Source organism: Netta rufina (assembly GCF_964035555.1).
Source record: "Netta rufina genome assembly, chromosome: 1".
NCBI classification, from domain to species: domain Eukaryota; kingdom Metazoa; phylum Chordata; class Aves; order Anseriformes; family Anatidae; genus Netta; species Netta rufina.
In genome coordinates this window covers 55,957,968-55,979,217 of record NC_140123.1, presented here as the reverse complement: position 1 = coordinate 55,979,217, position 21,250 = coordinate 55,957,968, and the positions used below count along the sequence as shown (strand labels likewise).

General features: G+C 58.6%; 1 protein-coding gene across 1 annotated transcript; it reads left to right on the top strand.

Moving 5' to 3' along the window:
* Positions 1 to 6,428: 6,428 nt before the first annotated feature.
* Positions 6,429 to 11,710, top strand: ZIC5 (Zic family member 5; the record flags this gene model as incomplete). The annotated part of the gene is given in 4 exon segments (XM_084306445.1): positions 6,429 to 6,602; positions 6,605 to 6,652; positions 6,655 to 7,876; positions 11,268 to 11,710. Coding segments are annotated over 4 exon segments (1,836 nt in total). The 5' UTR covers positions 6,429 to 6,479.
* Between the last annotated feature and the right edge of the window lie 9,540 nt (positions 11,711 to 21,250).

Below are 21,250 nucleotides of genomic sequence, written 5' to 3'. Positions count from 1 at the left end.
CCCGCACGGAGCTCAGCAGCTCGGCCCCGGGCCCCGCGGAGGCTGCCCCAGGCTTTTGGGGTCGCCCCCCCCCCCCCCCCGCCCCATAGCGGTGGGGTGGGTGGCGAGGGGTGGGGGGAGGCGCGGGGGGGTTGGCGAGCCACACGCCCGGCAAATATCGATGTGCGTTTGGCCATGCGATCCCGCCTCGGGAGGCAAACAAACAAAGCGAGGGGCTTCAAACATAAACAGGGTTTCATGCTTTATTTTATTCCTTTTTTTCTTTTCTTTTTTTCTTTCTTTTTTTTTTTTTTTTAGGTGGTGATGGAGGAACTTGCCCACCCTTCATCCCCTTTCCCCCTTTTCGGCTCAAACACATGATCGATAAAGGGACCGAGGGGGGAACGGGATAAAAATCCCGCTGGCGGTGCAAATAAAATTTAATAATAATAATTAAAAAAAAAAAAAAAAAGAATAAAAATCAAAACAGATGAGGGAACGGGCGCCCGGCTCGTCTGCTCCTTTAAACCACTTGTGCAGGAGCCGGTCTGCGGGTGTTGTGCATCTGAGAGCAGATGCTTTAGGACTTTTCCCTCGTCTCTTCCCTTTCTTTAAAAAGCAACAAAACCCAAAGCAAAACAAAGCACCGAAAACATTAAAAAACCGCCACCCTGCCATTGTTATTTGGAAACCGGATTCTTCCATGGCAGGGATAAAAAAGCGTAGGGCGAGCGCTCACACACACACACACACACAGAGCAAACAAGTCCACCTCCCCTCCCCCCAGTAAATACATGTCTGGCCCCTGCTTTGCTTTGGGTTGTGGTGCCTGAAAAATAACCATCGTGGGGCCGGCAATCAAGAGATTAGGGTTTATAAAAAAAAAAAAAAACGCGGCGGAGTTTTTATTTTTAAAACCTGCCTGCACTTAATCTCGCCTTTCCCTCCCCATCCTCTCCACGCTTCGCGGAGAAGACCCCAAAACTGGGGGGTTTTGTGGGCTTTGGTGGGGCTGGGTGACGAAGCGGGCTGAATTTTCACTGTGATGTTGTCCTGGCGGCGTTAAATCCTGCTTCAGGCACGGGCTCGCTCAGCAGTGGAACCGTGTCCGGGCAAGATTTTTGCTGCGAGAGGTAGATGGATGATGGATGGATGGATGGATGGATGGATGGATGGATGGATGGATGGATGGATGGATGGATGGATGGATAGATGGACGTATAGGTGGATGGATAGATGGATGGATGGATGGATGGATGGATGGATGGATGGATGGATGGATGGATAGATAGATAGATAGATAGATAGATAGATAGATAGATAGATAAAAAGAATGGAAATAAAGAAGGAAAATGCCACAGCCTAGGGTGCGTTAAATAGGGTTTCCCCCCACCGCTGCCACTAAACAGTTAACCCGCTTCAAAGCCTGTCCGAAAGTGGCTGAAATGCGCCAGTACCGCCCGTGCACTCCCCGAAGCGGGCAGGGGTTGGTGTGGGAGCAGCGCTCGTCCTTCTGACCCGCGAGGAGCAGCAGCAGACGAGCTGGATGTCAGCGCAGAGCTGCACCTCCGTGCCAGCAGCCCTCTGCTCCGCAGCACCGGGCAGGCGGTGCGCTCCCCGTATCGCCCCTGCCCTGCCCTGCCCTGCCCTGCCCGGGCTGCAGCTTCCGAGCACACGGAGCTCCTCATTTGGCTGTCCTTGTCCCGGCTGCCGGGGACAGACCGCGGACACGCTCGGGTTTCCTTCCCCGAAAGGTTGCAGAGGCGGGGAGCTGCCTCCTCCGCTGCTGGGCACGGCGAGAGCCCACGGTGGAGAGGGGGAAGCTCGGTCGGCTCTCGGTCTGCCTCCGGATCGGGGGAAAAATCAGGCGGACAATCAGCCCTCTGCGGACACCTTTTTTTTTTTTTTTTCCTTTCCACGCCAGAAAAAAATTAAAAGAAGTTAGTACATCTCAGATTAGAAAGGAACCCGAGGTGCCCAGGGAAAATTCCTAGTGAAAAATACTGTTTTGGAAAAAAAGATAAAAAGACAAAAAAAAAGATAAAAAAAAAAATGTTCATACAAATACCTACCTTCTAGATTTCCCCTCGTTGTTTTTCTTTCTCCTTCTTTCTTCCTTTTCTTTCTCTTTCTTTCTTTCTTTCTTTCTTTCTTTCTTTCTTTCTTTCTTTCTTTCTTTCTTTCTTTCTTTCTTTCTTTCTCTCTCTCTCTCTCTCTCTCTCTCTTTCTCTCTCCTTCTTTCCTTCTCCTTCTTTCCTTCTCTTCTTTCCCTCTTCCTTTCTCTTTTTCTCTCTTTCCTTTTGCCTTTTTCTTTTTTCTTTTTCTTTCCTTTCTTTTTTCTTTCCTTCTCTCCTTTTCTCTTTCCTTCCTTCTCCCTTTCTCTGTTCCTTTCTCTCCTTTTCTCCTTCTCTTTTTCTTTCGTTCTTTTCCTTCCTTCCTTCCTTCCTTCCTTCCTTCCTTCCTTCCTTCCTTCCTTCCTTCCTTCCTTCCTTCCTTCCTTCCTTCCTTCCTTCCTTCCTTCCTTCCTTCCTTCCTTCCTTCCTTCCTTCCTTCCTTCCTTCCTTCCCTCTCCGTTTCCTTCCCTTTCTCTCTCCGTTTCCCCTGTTCCCTAATCCCTTCTCCCTTTATTCCCTTCCTCCCTTCCCCTCCCTGCCGTCCCCTCCCGGGGACACTCGTGGGGACCGGGCCACCTCCAGCCGTGCCTGGCCGCGCTCCGCCGTCCTCGCAGGGCTGCAGCCCGGCTCTCTGCAGGCAGCAGAGGAGCTGATCCAAGTTCAAAGTCACGTCGCCGGCCCTCCCGAGCCGTGCTTTATCCCCCTGCGAGCCGCAGGACCCCTCTCTCTCCCCAAGGCTCGCCCTGCGCTCTCCGCACCGTCCCCGGGAGCTCACCACCGCGCTCACCCCAGGTCGGGCTGAACTGCTCCATGCCAGTAAGTTTGGGGCTTTTCTCGCCTTTATTATTATTTTTTTTCAACAGGTTTCTGGAAGTGCCGGACTTGCAGAGAGCAAACGTCAGCCTTCCTTGGAAAGCATCACCCCCCCTTTCTTCTTATTTTTTTTTCTGATTTTTTTTCTTTAAAACTGCGCCGCTCTCATCGCTGCCGGCTGCTAACACGGAGGGAGCTGGGTGGGGGGTGATGGTGGATTGAGAGCACTTTCTCCTTTTCCCCGGGCTGCACACACCTCTATTGCCTTCTGCCTCCTTCCCCAGCTGCCACCACCCCCGGGCTGGGGGTGCCAGGGGGCTCCCGGGCTGCTCCGAGCCCCCACAGGCTCCCCAGCATGGCTGAGAGGGGACAGGGATGGAGACGGAGAGAGAAACCTGGGGGATCACACCCCAAAAGTAGAGGCCAGGGTTTTCTTCTCCCCACAACCTCAGTACGAGGTGTGGGGAGAGCAGGGGGCGTCCAGGCATCCAGGCTGGGATGTGCAGGCCGGCTGAGCGGAGTCTCTCGCACCGTTGTCTGTCCCACAGACACTCATAAATTCAACAAGATCATCAACAGGATATTAAGTTGCAGGTTACCTTTGATTGTGCCGATCCGAGCCACTTCTAGGCCGTTCGACCTATGACCCGTGAAGACCACATGTGTCGTGCTGCAGCCTCCCTCTGTAAAACACACTTCGGGACAAAAGTTCTTTGTCAGGCTCCAGCAGCAGCGTAATGTAAAAGAAAAAGGGGAAATAATGAAAATCTCAGCCAAAGCTGTAACTTTTAAATGCCTTTTTTTTTTTTTTTTTTTTGGCCAAAAACCCGCTTACAGGAGGAACCGGGGAAGGAGCACCTCTCTTTCGTGCCATTAATATTTATTATTCTCTCAGCCTCTCGTATGTATATGTATATATATATAAGGTGCTCTGCCCCCCAGCACGGCGGGGCTCGGGGGGGGCACCTCTGCCGGACGCGTGGTGGTGGCGGAGGAGAAGCTTTCCACCAAAGCGCGCTGGACTTTGTAATACAATTTATGCTGTCATTCATAAATAACAATGCCATATGGTAACCATATTGCTTATACAAGTAAAGCCGTCAAAGTGTCACTATTTGATTTATCTCAACAGCTTCTTCCAGTGGTGACGTTCAGCTACGGGGAGAGGGGAAGGGGGCGGGGGGGGGGGGGAGAGAGAGCGCAGAGCAAAATTTGGCCTGGCTTTCCTGAGGCCACCTCTCCCTCTCATTCCCTCCGTACGCCTGTATCTCTATATATATGGACGGAAGGACGGATTTTTTTTTCTTCTTACGTTGTCCCTATTTGCCCAAATCCACGAAGGGGCCGTGTGGGGACGGACCACGCTTCCCCTGGCACAGCGCAGGCTGAAAATGGCAAGCGTGGAAGTTATGTCCACAAATCCCCATCCCACGGGCACCGGAGGCTCCCGACCCCACAGCCCCGACGGCCCTATATGTATAGGCAGCCTCATAGGGCCGCCTGCGAGCCCCCGTCCCCCCCGTTTAGGATCAGGGTATAAAATCTCCCCCCCCAGCTCCCTTCCAGAGAGAAGGGGCGCGCAGCGAAGCCCCAACCCTCCTCCCTCTCCATCTTTGGGGTCTGTGTGCCCTTGCCAGACCGCCCGTGTGGGCACCACCAAACCCCCCCCGTGTCCCACTGTGTTCCCAGGTGATGCCCCCGACGGGCTGGGATGCGGGGGCCCCGTCGTGGGGCTGGGACTCGGGGCGCTGCCAGCGCTGGCCACGCGTGTCCGCGGCGGGGGGCGACCCACGGGGCGACCCCCACGCCACGGGGCAGCCCCACGGGCGAGGAAAAACCCCAAAAAGAGCCGGGCCGAGCCCAGGTCTCGGCGAGGAGATCTCTGCCGGTAAGAGCTCCCCAGCAGCAAGCTCTCCGCCTCGCCAAGCCCCGCTCCCCGCTCCCTAACCATCAATAAGGCGTGCATTAAAGACGATTGTTTGCAAATGGTGTGCGAGCTCGTTAGCATACATTTACATAAGGCAGCCCGCCGCACGGCACTTCAGGGAGGAAAACCTCCGACGCCGGGACCCCCAAAGGAGCAAAAATTTGGGGGGGATCCCGGGACGAGCAACTTTTTGGGGGGCTGATCCTTGCTGCATCCCCTGGGCTGGCCTAGGAGGGGGTCGGGGCAAGGGTCGGTGGGTCCAGGGGGGGCGCAGGGGGGGCGCAGGGTGGGCGCAGGGTGGGCACGGGGGGGGCGCCCCCCTCTTGCACCGGGTGTGGGAACCGGGCGCGTTTACACGCGGGGCTCGGCCAAAAAAAAACAAAACAAAACAAAACAAAAACCCAAAAAAACAGAAAAAACACCACAAAACCCTCCCCGCCGGCAGCGGCAGGTCAAGCCGCCGGGTTCTTCAGCTATAAAATATTTTCTTTGTTTTACGGCCCCTCGTAAAAAGGAATTGATCGGGGGGATAGATTTGAATTAAGACGTATTAAATCGATGACAGATCCACACCACGCTGCGTTTAACAAGGGCCGGACAAGGAGGCGGGCACGCGGGGCGGCGGGGCTGCGGCACCACGGGCTCGCCACCCCCCAAAAAAAAAGCATCCCAGCCCGGGACAGCAGCCCCCCCCCCCCCAAAGGGCCCGGGATGTGGCAGGATGGGAGGGACACACCGTGTGTGCCGAAAACACGCCTTTGGAGACGGCCCTACCTGCGGACGGCTGGCTGGAGAGAAGTTATTTTTTTTTTTTAACTGTGCAGTAAAACCCTTTTAAAAAGCCGGGGGTTATTTATTTAAGCCCCTTTGGGGGCATCAGGTGGCCGGGGAGGGGTGTGTGTGTGTGTCCCTGTCCCCCAGTTCCCATGGGGACACCTCTCCTCCCCGGGCCGCGCTGCTCTTCTCCCATGATTTGGGCATCTTTGGGGCACCCCCGCACGGCAGCGCCCTATTTTTGTAAGGCAGGGGGTTATTTTCGGCTCCCCTCCATCAGGACCGGGGGGGGGCAGACCCCTCTTTTCCCTGCCTGCCCCCCCTTCCCCCCAGCACCCCAAGGGCTCCCCAAACTTCTCGGGCACATGTGCTGCCGGCCTCACCTCCCCCCCCTCCGCCTCTCACCCGTTTATTTTGCGAAGGGAAGGAATCCCCCCCCCCTTCCCCGCCCTTCATCCCCCTCCCCTCCGCCGGCCGGCCTTCTTTTTTAGGACAATTTTGGCTGCCTTCCCCCGGCGGTGCTTTTTAGCAGCGAGCCTTGGCCGTGAGCACACCCGGCTGCGTGCGTGCGTGGCGCATCGGGGCGTGCGTTCCCGCGGGCGCACCGAAAAAAAAAGAAATTAAAAAGCGAGGTTTTTGGGGGAGGGGGGGGAAGAGAAGCAGCGGGGGGGGCTCCGCCTCGCAGGAGGAGCCCCTCAGCCCCGGGGGAGCCGCAGCTGCAGCCCCCGGCCCCGCGGGTGCCGCCGTCGGGGGGGCTCCGTGCGCGCCCCGTCGGGGCCCCGCGCGAAGTTTTGGCCAAGTGCGGCCCCGGGGGGGGCGCGGGGGGCGGCGGGGGCGGATCCCCGCGGCGCCGGCGGCCTGAAAGGGAGCCAATGGAGCGGCCCCGCTCGCTGCCAATCATCGGGCCCCGGCCAATCCCTGCCGAGCGGTGCCCCCCCCGCGGCGCCGCTCAAATGTTGGTGCGCGCTCTGCCAATCGCGGGCGGGCAGAGCGGGCGCGGGGCCGCGCGGAGTTGGGAGCGCAGACAAAAGAAGTTAAAGGGCCGCCGCTTTGAAACGTGCATACATGTTTTTGAAGGCGGGCAGAGGGAAAAAAATCACGCCGGGCGGCGTAGATGGGCCCGGCTGTGTCGGTATGGAGCCCCCCTTGAGCAAGAGGAGCCCGGCCCTGAGGTTGGCGGATTTGGCAGCGGCTCAGCCCCACCCGCACCAGCACATGACAGGCTTCCCGGGGCTGGGGACCCACCACGGCCACCCCCACCACGCGGCCCACCTCCACCCGGGGGACGCGGGCGGCGACCCCGGCGGCGCCCTCCCTCCGCTGGGCCCCGAGCACATGGCGCAGCCCGCCGCCGCCCTCAAGCTCGCCCCCGAGGCGCTCACCGCCGCCGCCGCCGCCGCCGCCGCCGCCTTCTCCGCGCCCTCCGCCGCCGCCGCCGCCGCCGCCGCCTCCGCCGCCGTCTACGCGCCGCCCGCCGCCGCCCTGCCGGGCTACCCGTCGGGGGGCGCCGCGGCCCGGGACTTCCTCCTGCGCCGGGACCCCCAAAGCTCCGCGCAGGGGGCCGCGGGCGAGCAGCACCCGCCCGCCGGCTCCCCTCACCTCCCACCGCCCCACGGCGTGTTCGTGCCGCCGGCCGCCGGCGCCTACGGCTCCCCCGACGGCGCGCACGCCGCCGCCTTCCCCCCGCCGCCGCCGCCGGTGTCCGGCGAGCGGCAGCCGCCGCTGAACGGGCAGCTGCGGCTGGGGCTGGCGGCCGGCGAGCTGTACGGCCGCGCCGAGGCGCACTACGGGGCCGCCGCCGCCGCCTCGGCGCTGCAGGGCTACGGCCCCGTCGGGCTGGGGCTGGCGGCGGCGGGCCACGGGCAGCCGCCCCCTCCCCACGGCCCCCACGGGCAGCCGCACGTCGGGGCGGCGGCCGGAGCCTTCCTGCGCTACATGCGGCAGCCCATCAAGCAGGAGCTGATCTGCAAGTGGATCGAGAGGGAGGCGCCGGCGGGGGGCAGGAAGCCCTGCTCCAAAACTTTCGGCACCATGCAGGAGCTGGTGAGCCATGTCACCGTGGAGCACGTCGGCGGGCCCGAGCAGAGCAGCCACGTGTGCTACTGGGAGGAGTGTCCCCGCGAAGGCAAGCCCTTCAAAGCGAAATACAAACTCATCAACCACATCCGAGTGCACACGGGAGAGAAGCCCTTCCCCTGCCCCTTCCCCGGCTGCGGGAAGGTCTTCGCCCGCTCCGAAAACCTCAAGATCCACAAGCGGACTCACACAGGTGGGTATTCCCCCGCCCCTCCCGGCCTTCCCTCTCCCCCTCTCTTTTTTTTTTTTTTTTTTTTTTTTTTTTTTTTTCCCCTTTCCCCCCTCTTTTCCTCCTCTCCTACGTACCGCCGCCCATGTGACTCCCCCATCCATAAGTACCGCCGGCGGCCCGCGGGACGCGCGCACACGGCCACGCACGGCCACGCGGACGGACAGGCGGACACGCCGACGGACACGCGGCCCCCCCCCCTCCCCACCCCACACCCCCCCGCCGCCGGCAGCGCTCTCCCCACCCCCTCGGCCCCGCAGCCCGGCCCCGACCCGCCGGGGCCCCGGGGGCAGAGCCAGAAGAAGCGGGGACGAGACGGGCGCACGTCGGGGGGGGCTCGGGTCTCGCCGCCCCCCACCCGCCCGGCCCCGGGACACCCCCTTGGGGCCGGTGCCACGGCTCGGGAGAGCAGCGAGAGGACGGCGGCCCCGCTTCGCCCCCCTTCTGCCACCGGGGGGGCGCCGGGACCCCGCCGTCGGGGGTGCCCCCCTACCGGAGCCGCTCCCTCCCCGCTCCCGGGGTGGGTGCGCGGCCGCCGGAGGATGCTGCTGCCCTCCACCCGAGGACCCCAAGGGAAAAAGGGGAAAGCAGCCCCGGCTGGCGGCGAGGAGCTACGGGAGGAGGGCAGCGGGGCTCCTGGGCGCAGCCCTGCGCCGGGTTTTGGGGGGCGCTTGAGCCGCGTTCGCCTCTTTTTTATTATTATTTTCCCCCTTTCTTTCTTTTTTTTTTTTTTTCCCTATTTTTTTCCCCTTTCTTCCTCCTCCCTCCTCGCCGCTCCCGATCTACGCATTGCGCTCCGGGTGTAAAAAAAAAAAAAAAAAAAAAAAAACAACAAAAACAAAACCAAACAAAACAAAACCTCCTCGGAAAACGAAGGGAGCCGGGATTTATCGCGGCAGACGAATATTATTCCTCCGAGGACGCTTAAGGAAGTGGAGTTCCCGTAATTGCTTTCTTGATTTATTGCGCGCTGCTCGGCGAGAGAAAAGCGGCGAGCGCTGCGACGTGGCGCCCCGATGTCAGACCCAATGGCCCGTGGCCGAAAGGATTAGAGGGGTTTATCTCCCCAAATATACCCTCCCGCAGCCTGTGGCTGTGCGGGGAGCCGTGCGGGGCCGGGGGGCTTCCCCCCGGCTGCTGGCGGTGGTGGCGGTGGCACTGCGGGACGAGCTGCGAGCCGGAGGCGCTTCCCAGCCTCCTGCTCCTCCGGCCGCGCTCCTGGCACCCAGCCGTGCCCATCTGCCCGCCTGCGGGAAGCCAAAGCCGGCCGCGGAGCTCCCCGGCTGCCCCCTGCCCCTGTCCCTGCCCCGCCGCGGCTCCGGGAGGGAAGGGAGAGGGTGAGGGGGGATTTGGGGAGGTTCGGAGGGGGTGGGGGGTGAGGGAGTCGACGGGAAAAGCGACCCCAAAAAAATAACCGCAGCGCGCAGCCTAAATGCCTACCGGGGATGGGGGGGTATTCGCTGCTCCGAGCTGCGGCCGAGCGTCGCCAGGAGGCGGAGGGGCAAAAAAAAAAGAGAGAAAAAAAGAAAAAAAAAAAAAGCTGCCGGCTCAAAAGGGAGGCCCGAGCAGCAACAAAGGGAGGCCCCAGGCCATGCTTCCCCTCCCCGGGGCGAGGGGCCGCGGGCGTGGGGCCGGGGGGCGCCTTCCCCCACCCCACAGACCCCTCGCGGGGGGATTTCGCCCCCTCCACGCAGCTCCCCCGGGCTGTGAGCTCCCCGAGGGCTTTCCCCTCTCCCCCGGTCCCTCGAGGAGCCCACAGCCCCCGGGAGGGCTCCCACGCGTGATCCCACGGGGGGAAGCGGTCCCCACGCAGGGACAAGCGAGCAGCCCCCCAGGGACCGGGGTGGGGGTGTGCAGGACCCCCCTCCGGGTGGCAGCTCGGCCCGCGGGAGGGGAAAGGGGGGAAAGGGATCGCGACCCTCGCCCCCACGCCCTCCCCACGGCCAGCCCTCGCGTGGACGAGGCGCGGGGGCAGCTCCCGCCCGTCCCTACCAGATGAATTGCTCTAATTTCGCAGCTCCGGCGGCTGGGAGCACGGCAGGTTGGCTGGCAGGCCCTTCCTTTATTACGGGCATTTTTTCCGGGAGGGGCGAAATAATGACACCGTAATTGCGTGTAAGTCATTAGGGGATTGTGCGCGCCTCCGCTAATCCCCCCCCCCCCCAACACACCCCGGCCCTAATTCGGGTGCCCGCCGCTCGCCCCTTTTCCCCTCTCCCTTGGCAGCTGCGCCGTGCCACTCGTTTTGGGGGACAAACCCCAAAAAGCTTCCCGGTGGCTTTCCTGGGCCTGCAGGTCGCCGTCCGTACAAGGAGCCGGTGCTCGCCCTCCCCAAAAACCACCCCCTCCAAATCCCTCCGTGCCCCCGCTGCTTTCTGCCCCGAGCAGCACGACCCCGTGGTTGGGCTGAAACCACCCCAAAACGGGGCCGCTCGGACGGGACCTCCCCATTTGGGACCCTCCTTGCTGCAGATTTTGGGGGGGCAGCGCCCGCGGGAGGCGCCGCTGTGTCCCTCCGTGGGAGTCCCCGTGGGGAGCCCCCCAGCTGCTTTTTTTCTTAGCATCGCATCCTTTTTTTTTTTTTTTTTTTTTTTTTAATTTTATTTTATTAAATAAAAGACAAATAAAACCGAACTCGCTCTTCCCAGTGCTACCTCATCGCTGGTGGGGGAGCAGGTTTTAATTGAGAAAGTTGACGTGCAAATAGGCTGCAGAGGCACGTGTTTCTATAGAAACAGCAGGGAAATAGCCATTAAAAAAAAGAAATAATAAGAAAATATCATTCCTTTTTCCCATCGCTATGTCGGTCAAACCCCATGCGGGGTTACGGAGGGAGGGGAGCCGCAGCCCCCTGTCGCCGGCCCTCGCCCCGGAGGTGTCCCCTGTCCCCCGGGGGTGCCCCCGCTCACCTCGGGGCGCTTAAGCAGGTGTCGCATGGGCTCCCCGAGCCCGACCTGTCCCCCGGCGCAGCGAGGGGATTAGGCGAGAGCTGTGCCAGCCTGTGGGCAAACACCGGCCCTGGAAGGCAGAGGCGGCGAGCCGTTTTGTTTGGGGTTGTTCATTAGGGCCGTAATGAACGCTCCTCGTGTGCGCCGAAGGCGGCCGGGTCCTGCCGAGGGTGGGGGGCTAAAGGGGGATTGGGGCGGGGGGGGGGTGGGGTCGTTTTTGGCAGCTTGCAGCACCAAGCAGGGGGGATCCTCGGGGAAATCCCAAGCCCCCCGACGTGTCCCGGGTGCCCTGGGAGGGGGGGAAGAGGAAAAAAAGAAAAAAAAGGGGGTGGGGGAGAGGGGCGGGGGGGGGGGGGTCTCGTCCCTGTGCCGGGGGCCGTAACCACCCGGTCGCTGTTTGCCGGCAGGGGAGAAGCCCTTCAAGTGCGAGTTCGACGGCTGCGACAGGAAGTTCGCCAACAGCAGCGACCGAAAGAAGCACTCCCACGTCCACACCAGCGACAAACCCTACTACTGCAAGATCCGGGGCTGCGACAAGTCCTACACCCACCCCAGCTCCCTGCGCAAGCACATGAAGATCCACTGCAAGTCCCCGCCGCCCTCCCCGCCTCCCCCGGGCTGCTACGCGGCCGCCGGGCCCCCCGACGGGCCGCTGCCCCCCGAGGCCGACCCCGCGGCAGAGCCGCCCCGTGTCCCCTTGTCCCCGCCGGTCACCAACCTCAGCGAGTGGTACGTCTGCCAGGCCGGCGGGGCCCCCCGACGGCCGCGCACCCCCTCCAGCCGCGCCGCCTCCCCGGCCTCCGAAGGGGAAGAGCCCCACAGGACCTCGGGGGGCAGAGCCGCCCCATAGGGCCGGGCCGGGCTGGGGCCGAGCAGGGCCGTGTCAGGCCGTGCCGGGCCGTGCCGGGCCGTGCCGGGCCGTGCCGTCGGTGCCCCGGCCCCGTCCCAGCCGCCTTGGCCCCGCGGGCTGGCGTGGAAGCGCCGTCAGGTTTGACCCGCGCTATTTATTCCGTGTACGAAACCCTATGGTGTTTGTACGGTAACTAATTTAATTAAAGACACTCGGACCTTCTTCTTCCTTTTTTTTTTTTAAATTTTTATTATTTTTTTATATATTTTTATTATTATTATTATTTTTTCTTTTCGAAATCTTCCGTTCTGCTGCGCACAGGAACGAGCCACAGCCCCGGCCCCTGCCAAGCTGCCCCCGGCCGTGCCATAAGGGGGGGACTGGGGCCGGGCGGGGGTCTCACAGGCTGGGAGCACCCCCAGCCCCTCCTGGCAGCCCCCCAGAGCCCCTCGCAGCCTCCTGAAGCCGGCACCTGCTGGGGCTGCCGCCGGCCGAGGGCAGGGTGCGCTCCCCTTAAAACGACCCGAAATGAACTAAAGGGGGGGGTTTTACCCGCCCCGTCCCCGCAGCTCAGCCCCGGTGCGATCGTGGCCGAGGCCCCGATCCTTTCCGCCTCGGCTGCGACCATGTGCGAGGGATTTGGGGACGGGGAGACAAAAGGGTGCAGCGCTCCCTCCCCGCTCCTCCGCGGTCTGTACGCTCACGGCTCCCCAGCCACGGCCGGAGAATAAAAGAAAACCCGCTGCTACTTGACAACTGTGATACTGTGATGCATCATTATTATTATTTTTTTATATATATAAAGAAAATAATAATAATTAGTAATAATAATAATAATAATAACAATAAGGCGAAAGCTGACGGCGATTTCCCGTTGTCTCGCTCCCGGTGCTTATTTCCCCTGCTGCAAAACGCAAGGTGCCAGCTCCCCTCGCACAGGAGGACGGGGGACACCGACTGGGGGGGGGGGGGGGTGGGAAGGGTCCGGGGGCGTTTTTGTCATTTTTATTTCCCGTGTTTCAGAGTTTTGTTCCCCCTCCCCGGCCCAGCCCCTGCCTGCCTGCACCCCTGCCTTCCCCCGGGGCTGGCGGCCGGGTCACCTGGGAGGGGGCACCCGAGAGAGCAGGGGGGGGGTGGGATGGGGTCGGGGCGCCAGCCCCCCCCCCCAGGGACCCCCCAGGGGCTTGGGGGGGCGCAAATAACCCAAAGGGCGCTGGCTCTGCCCCCGGGGCTGCGGGCCGGGAAGTGGCAGCCTCTCCCCTCCCCCAGGGGCTGTGGAAATTTGTTTTGTGTGCCGTGAATGGTTGATGTGGTCTTGTCATTGTTAATAACGTGTACGCGAACGCGATTATTTTGTACAGTTGAATTAATTTATTTTCTGACATCACCCTCCTCTCTCTTTTTTTTTTTTTTTTTTTTTTTTTTATTTCCTTTCCTCCTCCCGGAAGAGTACAGAGCACACCAAAGAAAATTCTATTATTAGTTTTGGTGATGGATTGTTGTTTATGATGCTGTGGTTTGTACAAAAAAAAAAAAAAATCATTATATTTTTCAGCTTACTTGAACGAACGATGTAATGTGAAACAGACTCTTCCTGCATGTCCTCTGTGCGGTGTGTTGGTGATGCTATATATAAATAGTTCATAGAGCTATTATATTATTAGTACAGTGCATGGTGCTGTCACTCTGGAAGCCTTGAAACGTTGTCTTCGTATTGTTGTGTTGGATATAAAGAAGCAGACATTACTTTAAAAAAAAAAAACAAAACAAAACAAAACCGAGAAAACTTGAATAGACAGTAATTTTTTAAACTTCGTTTGATTTGCTTCTTATTCGTTTTTTTTTTTTTTTTTTTTTTTTTTAATTTCCGAAGCCCATTTGAATAAATAGGAAATAATAAAGGAAGGTACGGACTTTTTAAAGAGTAATTTATGTAATGTAATCTTATTAGAGATATTTTCGTGCTGATTTGTAAACGAACTTTTTAATTTATGCCTTTTTTTTTTCCACAACAGATTGCACTATACATGACTACATGGCAGGGTTTATAAAATACGGCTCTGGGGGCTATAGCACTATTTTTATGTACTCGCTCCACGTAGGGTCACACACTTGCCCGTCCGTTTTCTGACACATGATACCTCCTGAATAAAACCGTAGCAATTAAAATAATAAATAATAATAATAATAATAAATAAAAATCCCCCCCTCTGTGTAAACCCGACAAAAAGCAAAATATTAAAAAAAAAAAAGGGAAAAAGAAAAAAAAAAAAGGAAAAAGGAAAAAAAAAAAGGAAGGCGATGGTACAAATGAATAAAAAACCTTATTTCTCTGTCTCGCACGTGCCTTACTGACAGGCGAGGGCTCGCACGGCGGGGCCGAGGCGGGGGCGCAGCAGCGCGGAGGCGGCAGCGGGAGCGGCCCGGGGCCGGGGCCGGGACCCGCGGAGCTTTTCCCGGCACAGCTCCCGAGATCCGCCTGGGTTTCCCCTTCTGGTCTCCCGGCCGTGCCCACGCGTGGGGCTTTTCCCCCGGGGGCTCGTGGACCGACGTCCCCAAGGAGGTCGGCCCCGACGGGGGGAGGTGGGGGGTGCGTGGGGAGGTGGGTAACACGCAGGGGAAAGTCGGGCATTTGTGTTTTTCATCGCTCTCAAGGACAGCTGAGCGAAGCATCAGCACCGCCAAATCCAGTCAATCGCGGTGTTAATATTTCTGCCGGAAAAAAAAAAAAATATCGAATGAAATCTCCCTGGCATTCAGGCTCCTCTGACTGACACCAGCGAGTTAAGCATCTCTGGTTTCCGGGAGAAGGGACGGTGGAGAAACCGTATGGAAGGAGATGGTTCCGAAACACGTTTCACGCCAAGCTAGAAATCATGTCAGGAGATCGCCTGAATGAGAAAAGTTTTCAGGAGCTGCGAGAGAATACGCATTTCCCTGGCAGTGACTTCGGGAGGGAAAAGCTGAGCGAAACCTGCTGCTGGAAAAACAGTGGGCAGAGCTCTGCCAACGTCCTCGAGGATTTTTTTCCTTTCTTTCCCCTCATTTTCCTCTTTTCTTTTTCATTTTCTTTCTTTCTTTCTTTCTTTCTTTCTTTCTTTCTTTCTTTCTTTCTTTCTTTCTTTCTTTCTTTCTTTCTTTCTTTCTTTCTTTCTTTCTCTCTCTCTCTCTCTCTCTCTCTCTCTCTCTCTCTCTCTCTCTCACTTTCCCTTTTTCTCACTCTTTCTTTCTTTTCTTCCTTCATGAAATAAAATAAATAAAACTAGTCCAAGGCTGTTTTTTTTTTTTTCTTTCTTTTTTTTTTTTTCCACATAATTTACAGATGCTCGAAGATGACTGGTCAAAATGTCAAGAACAGTTTCACCAAAAGGTTATAGTGTTTTTTAAGTCAGTTTTGTTAAATGTGGTAAAGGTGAAACAGGTTGCAAAGAGTTGTTTCAAGCAGAATGACAATAACCAACATACGAAGCAGAAAAACACTCATAAATGAGGGCTCTAATCAATGGGAAAACTTATAGCTCTCTAATGAAGTTTCTTGTGAAAAGGAGGGCGACACAAAGCCACCGAGACATGAATCATTCATGGGAAATATAAAAGATAAAAGATATCTGACAATGAGCAGAACCTTGTATAGAGTGTATAAAACAAGTTTCCCCTTCTTATTTTCTGCTTTAAACCGCACAATCTCCCGCTCCTAGTGTTCTCTGTCCGGCCTATAGAGTTAAAATTGACCAGTGCACGTCCTGCGCCACTTCAAAGTAATTTAGCCCAGAACGGAAGGCTTGGCGCTTGGACAATCTTCATGGTGTGTTAAGATTTCTATGGCAATTGGCAAGCAAGACGTTCCCATCTGAATATGGCTCAAAGAAAGCCACTTATTGACACTGAGTTGGCCATCATCAAAGACTTCATCTTTTCTAGGCAAAACGTGTTCCTAACAAACACTGTTTAAATCATCTACCTTTGTATTCAGGGCTGGGAGACATCTCGCCACACACTGCTGCCGGCGCCCGGCCCTCCAAAGGGCAGAGCCGCGAAGTTTGAAGGGGCTCCGAAATTTCGGGAGTGTGGGAAATGACTGAGGGGGGGTCCAGGGTCCGGGGTCCGGGGGGGGGGGGGGGGGGGGGGCGCGGCGGGCCGTGCCCCCCAGTACGCACGGATGCGCGGGGGGACACGCGTGTGCGCGCATAGACACGCGTGCACACGCACTTACACACACGGCCACGCGTGTACAAGCATGCACACGCACACATCCACGCATATACCCCCCCTCGCACCCCCAGATAGCCCCCCCCCTCCCAGGTCCGGGGCACCCAAAGGCGGCCCCGCAGCCGCCGGCACACCCGCACCCACGCTCCCGCATTCACCCCCACAGCACGCAAGTGCCTAATCAGGCAGGGAGAAGTTCAAAGGCAGGTTCTTTGAAATTCAAACTACTGCTTTTATGGTACATCAACATGGAGCGTTAGGATTGCTATGGCAATGAGCGCCGCAAAAGCAAGCTGCATTTAAAATAGTCCACCTCGATTCGAGACACTCTATTAAGATACAGTTGCGGTGACCTTTAGTTTCATGCCGTGTTAGCGCAGTCAATTTTCACTTCATCAGAACGCCTCATATTTTTGGCCTCTCTCCCAGCCCCCCCCCCCTTCCCCATTCAGAGCCCCCCCCCCCCCCCTTCCCTATTTCTTTTTTAGGACCCGTGGCGGCATCGCCCCCTCCAAGCGCAGCAGGTAAACAAACAAGCAGATACGCGGGGAAGAAGCTCCCTCTCCGGCTCTCCTCCTCCTCGGCCCCCCTCTCCTTTTCCCACCTAAGCACTTTTATTTGCAGAGCGATTGTTCTTTGTTTATTTAATACAAGTGCTGTGTGAATGGTGAAAAATAAACACGATGAAAAATAACCAAACAGATGATTCCGCCAAGTGAAAAAGCCCGGACTTAATAAAAGTGCGAGGCAGTCACCGTTGAATGAGAAACCCTTTGAAGTGGAACTTATTATAGGAAGAATACTTTTTGGTTTCCCTAACGACGCCGCTGAATTGAAAGGGCTCTCCTTTGTCACCGATTTGTTCTCCTTTGCCGGGATGCCCGCAGAAATTACTTCCATGGGCTGCCTTAACATGCAGCCTGCAAAGCGGGAACTTCCCCGGCGCAGACTCGCAGACGCCGCTCCCCTCGGGACAAAAAACCCGCAGCGCACCCCAGCCTCTCCCCCGAAGCCCCCTCTTTTGGGGGCCCCTCGCCCCGTGCCCCCGCTTTGGGCCGTGCCCCTCTCCCCCCCCCCCTCATTCCCCGACCCCCAATCTCCGGGGCTTTTCCCAGGCGGAGCCGTGTTTAATAAGGGTCGTTTATTCCGGAGGCGCTTTGAAGGGTCGCCCCCGAAGCCCCCGCGCCCGTGAAAAACGTGGAGGTGACATTTGCACCCCGGTGTAAGAGGGGCTCGGGGGTAGCTCGCTGAAAGGCGACTCGTTTGTCTCGGGGGCTTGGAAACAGCCTCCCTCCTTCTCCTTTTGACCACATGGCATAACTCAAAAACAATAGTTCAAAAGTAAAATGGCATCGTGGTGTTCAGCCGCAGACAGGCACCCATCTAGCAGGAGAGAAAAGGGATAGTCCGCAGCACAATGTGCTTTTTGTGTCGGACTCTGTCACAAGGATTTCGTTGTTTTGCTTTAGAGGCTGCGCCTGTTATACTTTCTTGAAAGTGCTTGTGTTAAACAAGAGTTATAAGTCATCCAAAACAACAAACATTTTGATTTTCTTTGCCTAAAGGGTTTTCCCTGGCCGTGGGCACCGTGAAAAAATAATGTACTTGCTGAGAAAGGAGCACCAGTAGTAGCATTACAAGCACAGTGCATTAAATATTGAATGACACCAGGAGAAAAAAAAAAAAAAAAAAAAAAAAAAAAAAAAGAGCTTGTCGAGGGGCACTCAGCCTTAAAGTCTTTCTTCAACTTTGTCTTCAGCGCCTGTTGGACTATTTAAGGCGGTGTTAATTAAGGGCTGCAGCTGATTCCCCCGGCCCGCAGCTTTGTCTCTGTCAATAGCCCCTCTGAACCCGGCTCTTTCCTCACGCCTTGGCTCGGCGGAGGCTGTGGCACGGCCCCGGGGCTGGGGGCTTGGAGGCAGCCCCGGTCCCAGAGCCGGGGCGATATTTGGGGGGGGGTTGGAGGGGGTGGCCGGGGCCAGGCGGCGGCACTGGGAGCCGGGGCACGGCGCCGGAGTGAAAGCCTGTTTGCACATTGCCCGGAGCCTGTTTGGCAAACAAGAGGCGGGCGAGCTTAATTTGTTTCAAATTAATCGTTTTCCCCCCCCAAAAAAAAGGAAAAAAGAAAAAAAAAAAAGAAAAAAAAAAAAAAAGAAGAAGAGGAGGCAGAGCGGCCCTCCCCAAAAACCCGACGGGAGGAGCCCGGGGTGGTGGTGGGGGGGGGGAGCTGCGCGCTCCCGACGCCCCGCGTCGTGCCCACGCGTGGGGAGGCGTGGGGCGCGTGCCCGCGCGTGTCGGGGCGCGTGCCCGCGCGCGTGCCCGCGCCGCACCTTGCCGGCCCGCTGGGTGCGCGCCCGGGGCGCCGCACGGCTGCACAGCGACCCCCGCGCGGATTTTGGGGAGGGGGCGACGGGGACAGGCGTGGGTGTGGGACCCTCCCCATTCGCTTCCCCGTCCCCGAGGGCATCCGGGGATGGGGGCGGAGGGGCCGCTCGTGCAGGTGGAGAGGGGCCGGAGCCCCCCGCTCCCCCTTTCCCCGGCCGGGACCCCCCCGTCCCCAAAGCGCAGGGGCCGGGCTGGGGGCAGCGGGCACCGAGAGGGGCGGGGGGGGGGGGGGGGGGGGGGGGGGGGGGGCCCTGTGCTCTGCCCCGCCAGAGGGGCGAGGGGGGAAGAGCCGAGCATGGGGCTGGGAAATCCAATAGGCGGATTTTTCCTTTTTTTTTTTTTTTTTTTTTTTTTTTAATGTCTGCGTTCCCCCCCTCTCCTCCTCCTCCTCCTCCTCCTCCTTTCACACGGCGAGCCCCGGCCAAAGCGCTCCCAATGGCCTTTCAGCGAAGAAAAAGCCTCCGAGTGAAAACGGGCACGCAGCCCCTTCCAGGCACCTTGCCAAAAGCTCCCAAGCACCCTACCTGGCATCCCAGCTTAAGTTTCTCGCAGAAGTGCGGGCGAGTGAGCGGGGGGGCCGGGAGGGGACGTGTTGGGGGGGGGGGGGGACGGGGACGGGGACGGGGACTGGTGGTGTGTGTGGGGGGGTGGAATTACAGCCGCCCCGCAGCAGCAGGCACAAGTTCAGAGCTCCGCTTCCCCCCTCTTTAATTAGGCTGGGGAGAGCCGCGGAGGCGCCTGGCTGAGGTGCGGCCGGGCCGAGCGAGTGAGTAGGGGGCTCAGCCCCGACGGGACGGGCACCAGGGGCCGGGGAGGGGGCGAGCAGCCTCCCCCCGGCCGGGGGATGCGGGGCGAGGGGTTTGGGGTGGTGTGTGTGTGTGGGGAGGGGGCGCAGGGGGGTCCCCTCCCCGTCGGTGCCCTCCGGGCAAGTTTGGGGAGGCCGGTGGCGGTGCTGCAAAAGTCAGCCTGGAACAGCTGTGACTTCACCTATTAGCCCCGATGTCTTTCCGAGGAGATTGGCGGAGTTAAACATCCCACAATGGGCGCTCTGGGGCGTCTCCAGCCTGACCTCTACCCGGTTTTAATAGTTTCATAGGAACTTCATTAAATCAATTACTTAGTGAGCACATCATCATTTATTTGTAATTAGCACTGAAGAGCTTGATTTTTGCAGCAGCCCGCAGCCCGGTTCCCAGCGGGGTTGGCCATGTACTACAAGCACTTTTGTTTGCCGTGTGTGTTGACTCGTGGTATTATTATTCGGCCGCGACAATAAAAGTGTAATCTTCACGTCTTAATCTAGAGTTCGGGGGGGGGGGGGGGAAGAAAACAAACACGGCGAGGACGAGGCGCCGGCCCCCTCCCCAAAATCCACCCCCCCCTTCATCCCCAAGCTGGCGTGGGGCGGCGGCTCCCGGGGCGTGCGGCCGGGAGGGGGGCTCAGAGCTCAGAGGGGCGGGTTTGGGGCCGGGGAGAGGGGAAGGGAAGATGGGAAGGGGGCGAGGGAGGATGAGGGTCGCGGCCCGGGGGCTGCGAGGGCGTGAAACGAGCGCTGCGGCTGCGCGACGGCTGCCAGCGGCCGGGCAGGGAGGCTGTGCGTGGCCGTGGGGGTGTTTGTGGGGGGACCACCGCTTTTTTTGGGGAGGTGGGACGGCAGCAAGCAGCCAGGCCTCCCCGTTTGCCCCGCAGAAAGCGCCCCACGCGTGGAGCTCCACGAGTGGAGAGCCCCACGGCTGCCCCCAGGCGATGGCCCCGGGCCGGTGGGCGAGCCCGGGTCACGCGTGGGCTTTGGAAGGGCGGGTGCTGGTGGTGCCAGTGCGTCCCCAAAATAACTCAAATAAGGGAAAAAAAAAAAAAAACAACAAAAAAAGAAGGCAGCTGGGGCTCGGCGAGGCGCAGCGCTTGCGCCTGCTGCTCGCCGGCAGCGCCGACCCTTGCGAAAGCGGGGCGCGCTGCTCCGGATTTTCAGCCTTAAAGCGCCTCGCCGGGTACACGAAACGGATCCAAGCCCCCCCGCTCGCAAAACATCAGCTGGGAGCCCGCAGTTAGAGGGGGCGAGCAGCCTTTTCCCTTCGTGGCACCGCGGAGATGGTGCTGGAGAGGCTGCGCGGGGTTTGCGCGGGGTTTGCGCGGCGGAGCCTTCCCAGGAGGGCAGGGGAAATGGGGCAGAGCCCAAAGCGTTGCAAAGAAAAAGGGCTGCCCTCCCGGACCCTCTGTGCCGAGGTGCTCGTCTGCCCCGTCCTGCCTGTCCCTGCCCGTCCCTGCCCACCCCCTCCGACCCCTGAATCTCTTAATGACTCGCAGGGCGTTAATTCACCTTTACGGGGGGCTGCACCCCCTGGCATCACCCCTTTCACCCTCAATAAGCAGCAGGAAAGCTGCCCCCATCTGAAACGGGTTAGAAAAGGGGACCCAAGGGGATGAAAGCGCTCGGCTCGCCTCCTGCCAGACCCCTATGGGCTGCCAGGACACCCACCGCTGCCACCCCAAGCAGCAAAAAGGGTTTGAAAGTTGGGGCTCCCCCCAGTAAACGCGCTCCGAAATCTTGCACAGCAGCTGTTCAACATTTCCCTACCCAGTTATTAAACGCAAAAGGGAGTAAATTAAAACGGCAGAGTAAAATGAAATAAAAGCCCTCTTTTCATTTTGCTAAGAGACAACACCTAATTAAGGAATATTTGAATCCCACAAAAATGCAGACTCTCCGCGGTGACATAAAACTTCTCTTCCATAAACCGCAGCCGAACGCAAACCAACACGACCCAGCCCAGGCCCAGGGTCCCAGTCCCGGCCTGGCACGGGTGTGGGTTTGCTGCCTTGATGCCACCCCAAACCAGATCCTCTTCTGTGAGGCTTCCTTTGGCCTCCTAGGCTGTGATTTTTGGTCCAGAGCAGCTTTTCAGATCACCGCACCAGCTGCTGTGTTACACCTTGCTCAAATGCCTG